The sequence below is a fragment of the Cynara cardunculus genome (assembly GCF_001531365.2).
Source record: "Cynara cardunculus var. scolymus isolate 2C chromosome LG 2, CcrdV1, whole genome shotgun sequence".
Lineage (NCBI taxonomy): Eukaryota > Viridiplantae > Streptophyta > Magnoliopsida > Asterales > Asteraceae > Cynara > Cynara cardunculus.
Genome location: NC_037529.1, coordinates 36,761,752 through 36,770,664, shown reverse-complemented (window position 1 = coordinate 36,770,664; position 8,913 = coordinate 36,761,752). Strand labels below are relative to the sequence as shown.

The 8,913-nt window shown below is 36.1% G+C and overlaps 1 protein-coding gene across 5 annotated transcripts in view; it reads right to left on the bottom strand.

Annotated features, from left to right (window-relative positions):
* LOC112506942 (beta-glucosidase BoGH3B-like) overlaps positions 1–7,943 on the bottom strand; it is a 10,966-nt gene extending 3,023 nt beyond the window's left edge. Inside the window, exons 1-10 of one of the 5 annotated variants that reach the window (XM_025111280.1) lie at positions 6,520–6,594; positions 6,053–6,172; positions 5,335–5,565; positions 3,965–4,169; positions 3,727–3,817; positions 3,416–3,561; positions 1,769–2,012; positions 1,171–1,275; positions 840–1,022; positions 490–694 (exon numbers count right to left, since the gene is read on the bottom strand). In XM_025111280.1, the coding sequence (XP_024967048.1) occupies positions 490–694; positions 840–1,022; positions 1,171–1,275; positions 1,769–2,012; positions 3,416–3,561; positions 3,727–3,817; positions 3,965–4,169; positions 5,335–5,560 (1,405 nt within the window). In that variant the 5' untranslated portion in view covers positions 5,561–5,565; positions 6,053–6,172; positions 6,520–6,594. Of the gene's footprint in view, positions 1–489; positions 703–839; positions 1,023–1,170; positions 1,276–1,768; positions 2,013–3,415; positions 3,562–3,726; positions 3,818–3,964; positions 4,170–5,334; positions 5,566–6,052; positions 6,189–6,519; positions 6,595–7,903 lie in introns of those variants that run through there. The other 4 variants (XM_025111282.1, XM_025111279.1, XM_025111281.1 and 1 more) reach the window with 4 other exon arrangements.
* Between the last annotated feature and the right edge of the window lie 970 nt (positions 7,944–8,913).

Sequence of the window (8,913 nt, the reverse complement as noted above, 5' to 3'; positions counted from 1 at the left end):
TTTGGACTTCAAATATTCCAACCTCCTACTTGTGAAGTTAAAATTTACATCGATGGCTTTAGAATGTTTGATCAAATGTCATTGATCATACTACTCTTGTTACTGATTCATGTAGTTATAAACTGTTTACAGCAGGACCAAGAAAATTCTCACCGATTTTGGAGTGAAAAACAGATCCATTTTTAAGCATACAAGCCAAAATTGGATTCTTACCATCTTTATTTTGCATTTAAATGTCAAACCCGACACATTCTAGACACATCAATGTGAATTGTCTTTATATTTATTGAAATTAAATTTTCTTTTTGTTGTATTTCGTTTACAATTTAAGGTAAATATCAATTTTATAATATGTACAAAAAAATCATATCAATGTAGAAGTTGTAAGTTATAATTTTGACATACGAGCATATATTGTTAAGAAAGAAAATGAGTGATTTTCCATTCTAGTGCTTCAACCTAGTTTTAGTCCATAAGATGAGAGCGCACCTGTCGTGTTTCCATTCCCGCTAAACCCTTGCCAACCAATTGTCCACCCACCACACTGGTAGCCCAGATTATCGGCATGACTTCCAGCAACCAAAACCTTAGATGCCTTCTTGGGCAGGGGTAGCATTGGTTCATCTGCCCTTTTCCCATTCTTCAGCAGCACAAGCGATTTCCTAACCGCCTCCCTTGCTATGTCCCTATGTGCCTATATATCTCAAAACAGAAAGTAAACAAACAAACAAATAAAAGATAAATTAGGGGATGACCAACAGAAACCATGTAACGTTGACAGTGAGGTTTTTTTACATGGAACGTGGAAAAAACTAGTTGGAATTGGATAAATGACTGACCTGGCTTCCAACCTCGTTAACTAGACTGAAATCAGCAAGAGGGTTCTCAAACAGGCCCAAAGTAAATTTGACTCGTAAAATTCTGCTCACGGCATCATCAATACGATCCATTGGGATAAATTTGTGCTTGACCAAATATGTAAGATCATTAATGAACTCTGTGTAATTATTTGGGACCATAACCTGTTGAAGAATTAATTTTGAATATCAAATTTCTTTATTATGAAGAATCTTAACCGTTCATCTTTCAACAGACAACCAGTTTCTTTCAACAAAAAGATACATATATAAACACATGTGTAAGCATGCAGATAGAGAGAGAGTTGCTAACCATGTCGATGCCAGCTAAAATACTAGCCTGGACAGAGTAAGTGTAGTTGGAATGAGGAGGGGAAGTAATTCGGTCGATTCCCTCCCAATCTGATATAACAAAACCCTGAAAATATTTGACAATCAGCAAATAGAAAAGCATAAAAACTACTCACTCTGTCCGATAAAAGAGTTCACTTGTGATTTTTCTTCTAAAAAAGTCCCCTTTCCAAATGCAACATTACCACAGATCTTATGCTATGAATCACCCTCGTCTTTTTAGCGATTGCATAAGATGTCTTTCTCAACCTATTTATTCTATGAATGATTGTTGAAAGTTTTATCTTTTGAACTCCTAGCAACGGATGGTAACTGTGAATAACGCCAATCTCAAAACTTGAAACTTCAGTAAGAAAACAAGTAAAAGAAAAGTAAAAAACCAAACCATATCAAACGAATCCAGGATATCCCACACAGAGGTAGTATCTGTGTGTGGGTGGCGTGAGGTGGGGGGATGTATGCAGACCTTGAGGCTGTTTCTATGAAGACCCCGGGCTTGCAAAACAAAAGAAAAAAACAAGGAGGCATGCATCCTTGAAGTGTGACCACATAAAATATACCTTGAATTTAAGCTTGTCCTTAAGGTATCCAGTAATAAGATCACCGTTGGCATGCATTCTTTCACCGTTCCAGCTGGAATAAGACACCATGACTGTTGATACACCCTTGATGATGGAGTCATAATACGGGGGCATGTGGATACTAAGCAAGTCATGTTGGTTGATCACGGTGTTATTTTCGTCAATTCCACGAGTTGTCCCACCATCACCAACAAAGTGCTTTGCACAAGCAGCAACCTTGTCCCTAAGACACAGAAAGAAGAACAAGTCTGAATAAGGATAATCCAGCAGTCTTTAGCAGCTGTAGATTATAACTCCACAGTCCAAGAAAGGGAAACCAATAAACATGTGCAAAGTTCTATAATAGAACCAACACCATAATTATAACTTTTATATCTTCTTCAAAATAGAAGAAAAATTATTGGTTAGATCTGATAATCAAAAGCTGCTCAAGACCAGTTATATAATGTGGATCTAGGGCTGTCTGATATCAACCAATGGCTCAAATTGTTAGTTCCGAGCTATGGTTATGCATGCACACCCATGCACAACTCCCCTTTTTTCCATGAAATCTGCAAGACTGCAACATTTGACTTGACATATAGTTAAGGACACTGTTTGTCTATTCCTCAAATATTTGAAATATCTTAATAAAAACAAATGGAAGAATGTGGTGGATGCAAATCAATATGGTAAATTGATTTGTAATCATGATAATGGGCAAATGGACCATATTAACATAAAAAGTTTCCAGGGAAATGTCGTGACATCCTAATAAGGGAAGTGTTGCAATTTTCATGGCATGGAGTATACGGTTTGACTGCCAATGATGGAGAGAACTTGCCAAGATAACTATTCTTAGGATCTAAGGATTCCCCAATGCGGCCGCCTCTTGATTTAAGCATTTCCCACTGCTCTGATTAGTTAGGGATGCTTACCAGCCACCTAGAAGTTATACATTGCCACCACTTTGATTAGCAACTAGCCATTGAATTATGCATTTCAAAAAACGGAATATGGATTAATCGACTTTTCTCAACTTGTTCATCGATTGACTTTTCTCAACTTGTTCACCGATTGACTTTTCTCAACTTTCAAAGTTTTTCTGAGCAATGGTGTCTGAAAAACGGAGGTCATCTAGAAAAGTAATTGTATTAAAATAACATAATCAAAAATTTAATTCTTGCGTGTTTAAATAAATATAAAAGACAATTATATCTTTTACCTATTAAATGAACCAGTTATGCTTCTACTTGAGTGTCCAGTTAATCCCCACATACATGATTAAATGCTAGAAGGTTATTCAACCACCTAAGAATACTTAATACTCTGAGGTATTTAGTATGTATTGAGCACACATGAAGAGGTTTAGACATACACAAGTACATATCGTTTATATACATCAAGCATAGGGGCAAAGATATTAGAGGAAAAGATCCTATCAAGAATATATAGGTCTGATAGTGTGTTAGTGACGCCATAGGATCTATATTGGATGACTACAGATGTGATGCCTACTAATTGATCCAGTGTAGAACTAAGTTAAAAAATGTTGATTGCTGACATACAAGGGACAATATATATTAGAGATGCTCCAAAACTAAAGGTCCTAATAGAAAATGAAAATATCTTTTAGATGGTACATACTTTCCAGCAACATATGGAACACCCAGCCGTGATCCGTTTGGAATTTCACCTTGCAACCCTACTATCATGTCTGTCATATTTTGGACAAGTTTGGTATCCTCACTGTAACTCTCATAACATCGTCCCCATCTTGGATCTCTGCATACCTGTGAATAAATTTCAACAGTTGAGACCTCTGGAAATGATACATTATCTGGCCGTTTATTAATGGCAAAAGGATATTTATATGTATGCACAGGTTTATATAATAAGCCATTGGCAACAGTAGGTACAATTGGCATCTGCACATGCTTGCATCTCTTTTCACTTACAGCAATACAAGGAGCAAATGCATATGGAATTCCAGTGGCTCTAACTTCAACAGCAGTGGCAGCACCGATTCTCTTCACAAGATCAGTGTCCCTACATTGCATTGACGAATATAACAAGTTTAATGTCTCAGACATAATATGTTGCATATTTGCACATATTTTTTACTTAATCAATGGCGCAATTAGAAACATATAAATCATTTAGAGTAATAGCAAAGTATTAAACACTTTGACTTGCCTGGTAGCTCCAAGGCCAATGTTGTGGGGAAATATGGTAGCATTGATAACATTGTTGTGCCCATGAACGGCATCAATTCCATAAATCATTGGGATCCCTAAACGGGTAGAAAGTGACCCATTTTGGAACTCATTTACCATATTAATCCAATCGACGACAGTTGCATGGGGATTTGGAACACTCCCTCCACCACTTAGTAAGCTTCCTGCATTTATGAAGAACAAAAGATCAACCCCTCAAAATAGAAAATTATATTAACCCCCATGTTTGAAATATAGATAGCAAAACAAAAGTTTAGGACCTGAGAAGGAGTAATAAAAGCAATAAATGTAAGTTTTAGGAAATGGCAAGGGTTGTGTCTTGTGTACCATACAGCATAATGCTAAATGCAGTGGCCACCGATCAGAAATATACATCCAATAGATGCTTCACATATCATTATCATTGTATCTTCCAACCATTGACATTTCAGAAATTAAAATTCGTGCCATCCCATAGCTGGAGAAAAGCCAGTCAAGCCGTTCTTTGCGACAGCTGCTGTGTGGCACACTTGTGGGGAAAACACATAAATAAGACCATTCTTACCAGGACCTCCATGCAGTTAAACTCACTCCAGTCAGATACAGAAATAAAATGACAATCAGCTCCTGATTTAAGCACTTAGGGATGAGCTTTGTAGCAACCAGTAAGAGCACACACATGAGTCAGTAAAACAGTCACATTCAAAAATGCAAGGGAAGACGACAACAAAAAGCCTTCCCTCCCAACCCTCACAAAAGCAACCTTGGTACCCAGGGTCAACCTTTCAAATTAATTACCTTATACAGGCATGTTGCAATTTGAAATGGTCTTTCATCGGTTTATAAGTGGTTTATTTTAGTCCAGGCAATGTTTTCATTATAGATTATAATATCCGATTATCCGGATGAATGTATAATAAAATATTGTTCCAGGCCATACTTCAGTTGACTTAACTTATCATTGATTCAATAACAAGTAAGAACTTTGTGCAAGTGTTTTGCAGATAAGAAACAACACAAGAGGAAAGAAGAACAATAACTTCTTTTGTCAAACCTGCCAATTTCATTGGTTTAGAGATGGGTTTTATTTGCTTGCTTAACTTTTGTTTTATTTCATGTCTTCACTCTACCTATTATCAAAGCAATTAGTCTTCTTATTAGGAAATCTTTTCTAAGACTAAGATCTATTATTAACTTGTCCTATTGAGTATCATTAGAGGGCAAAAGAAAGAAAAAGGAAATGATGATCTTGTGCATACGAGAGCGTCGTTTGTTTAATAATTAAAATGGCAATGTGAATAATGTATTGTACCCATATAATGCTAATAATGTGTGAAAAGATTTATTTACCAATGAAGTAGTGCCTCATGATATCAGGAGTAGCTGAAATCCTTTCTATCTGAACCATCTGACCAATTTTCTCTTCCATCGTCATTCTTCCTAAGAGATCCTTCACTCTAGCTGCAACAGGCTGTTTTGGATCTTTGTACTTGACATCATCTGCCACCGCAGCCACAGCCAACCACCATAATAATACCATCATCCCCAAGAATGAAATTGACATTGATCTAACCATATTCACTGCAACATCAAACACACATCAGGTTGTTAATTACCAACTGGTGTTAAAGTTTAAAGCACAAGATGAAAAGCTGAACAATTTGTCAAGTGTCAAAGCTCCGCCCGTATGTACATCAGTGCACAAGACAAATCAAGTGAGATATTCAAATAACTAATATAATGAGAGAGCAAGTACAAGCACCAGTTATGAACCCGAGATCGAGCTCTTAAGATACCAACTCATCTATAAATGTGAACCGGTGGATGGGAAAACCAATAATTAGGTATAACTAAATCACTTTTCCACACATTTTATACATGTTAGAATAACAAAATGGGGGAACAAGAACAAGTGGGGAGGCTTAAACCCAAAACCATACTCTTAAACATGGAAAGTTTCCAACTCATCTAAAAGGTTGAACCAAATAGAGGACCCCACAGTGAAAATGAACTTCAAGAGAAATGAATTTTCTTCCTTTGAGAATGCATTTGTAAACAGAGAAAATACATTATCGAGCTTGAACCCACAACCACCACTCAGTTTGATACGGTTCAAATGCCGCTGGTCACAAATGATATATCTTTGAGTGTTGATATTGATTCAAACCATTTCCGATTGTCTCACCACCTAAACAACCAACCAGAATATCAAAATGTCATTTCAAAACAAAAAATAAACATTATTCAAACAATGCTCTGCCATTACAAGATTCCTAAATGAGCATTAGCAGTCATCTTTGTCTCTCTATCTATCTATCTCGAATATCGCAACAACGTATCAATCCGGAACATGAATTTGCAGATGCCGCAATAACTAAACCCTAGAACGAGTTTAATCGGCATGAACATCAATTTACAAAGTGCAACACCAACAAAATCAAAAGTTCAAATGCATGAATCACTAAGCTGTTATACTCTATGAATCAAAGAAGATCGGAATGAAGAAGAAGATCGAGAAATATAGAGAAGAGATACCCATAGATAGAGAGTATCGAGAGAGTAGTTGCCACTGGAAAGCTAGCTCCTCAGGAGTTACTGCAGCTGTACAGCATATAAGACTACAGAGACCACTGATATGCGGTTTTTGTAGAAATAGGACGACGGTTTTTGTACTTTATTTACAATCCACACCCCTCTACTTTTAAACTATTCACTTTAAGATCAACTTTTTGAGTTTCTTCACTCCATGCCCTCTTATCAAAATTACTTTTAACTTTTTCCTACTTATATCAACAAATAAATAGGCTAAAGTTGGAGTGGTTGGTTTTACAATTTCTCCATTAGGGGTGATTTTTATCTATATAGATATTTATTTAAGGGTAAATTACATTTATGGTATTTGTGGTTTATTGGTTTTCCTTACTATAGTTCCTCAAATGCATTTATTACACTATACATCCCTATAGTATGTAAAAATGTACACTTTAAGTTCCTTCCTCTAACGAATTATGTTAATCCAGTTAACTTAAGGGACATTCTCGTCCTTTATCCACTTTTTTTTTGTCTTTTCCTGTTTTGTTTTATTATGTTAGATTATTATTAATATATTTTATATATCATATATATATATATATATATATATATATACTTGGGATCATATGAGACCAATGGTTTTTCGTGAGACCCATAAGACCAATTCTCAACCATTGAGATTAGATCTACAATTTGAAAATCTAAACATTAATAAACGCCACGAGACTTCTCAATAATTACAAAATTGTCATCGTGCAATTTAGACCATTAGATCATTAACTTATAAAGTTGATCAATGAATATAAATTGGTCTTATGGATCTCACGAAAAACTTTTGGTGTAACGTGAATCCAACCCTATATATATATATATATATATATATATATATATATATATTTACATAATGCATACTTCACCACCATCGACTAACCTATCACAACAGTCGGTGACCTCTCCAACCCACCTCCTCACTCTCACCTTCCCTCTCCCATGTATGACCCACCTGCAACTTTCTCTCTTCTCTCTCTCTCATCCACTAGACCTGCAACTTTCTCTCTTCCCTCTCTCTCTCATCCACTAAACCTGCAACTTTCTCTCTTTTCTTTTTGTCTTTCTTTCTCTCCCACTCTCTCACCCCTCTTCCCACAACATAAAACAGCTAGCCACCCTCACCCTTACTGTTATAACCCCAACTCCACCTACCATAATCATAATCAACCCATATCACAAAGTGCGTACATTAATTCACATACATGAACACACACAAGTTAAAACACATATCATACACACAAACACACAATTCTTACTCCATGAGAACGTTATATAAGTTTCACATACACACAATTTGGAAATTTTCAAATACAAAAAATTATATAATTTCACTTACATACAGTGGCGAATAGTGAGTTTGACAGTAGTGGTTTCACAAATGGTGGTTTTTTTGGTTAATCGAGTTGTGTCACGTGTGTTTGTTTTGTTTTGTAATCTCACTATGAACACATAGAAGGAAAAAAAGGGAGAGAGTGGAAAATAATGGAGGTAGTGGTGGTGTGGTAAAATATATTCCAATAAGAAATATGAAAAAAAAATAAAGATATAATCTTCATAAAACGTTAAATTATTTAACGTATAAAAATTAAACCTTTTAGAATTTAGAATCACCAACCCTTCAACATCGAGTCAAAAACACCCAGATTGAATCCATCTTTTGCGATAGATTCAAGGAAAGAAATGAGTAGAAGCAGAGTTGTTCACTTAGTAAACAGAAAATTAAATACAATGCGAAAATATAAAACCAACTTGTTTAATTTTATGTCGATTTAGATGATAAACTGCACAGTAAAACCTGTCATTTAATGTTTTATACGACCACTCTTAACACGCTATGAGTCTGCTAATCGCAAAGCCCCAGGATTTGATGCAGTAGGCGATTCGTTTATGAACATCGATCAAAAACGAATATAGAGCAGGATTTATGTAGAAAATAGTAGAGAGAAAGTAGAACTCGGGAGCAGAAATCGATGGAGAGGAAATTAAAATTTTCCGTGTGTTGTGATACGACTTCAACCCAGTATAAATACTGGGTGAAACCCTAAATGAACCCACGATTTTCTCCTAAAATCAGAGATAATGGTGAGAAAAAATTCTCAGCTGACCATTATCTCTAAGGCCAAGTCAAATTCGGATTAATTTCAAATTAAAACTAATAATTATCCAAATTAAAACTGATAATTATCCTTCTCCTCACGAATTTTTCATCAAAAAGATACATCGAAGCGCGAAGTGCAAAGTGCGCCTCCTCGCGCCACCTTCGCGAATCCCGCACCCGCGCCCTCGGCCACGGCCACGCGCGCGCGTGTGTGTTGGGCCTTCCACTCAAGACCCCCACCATGAGTC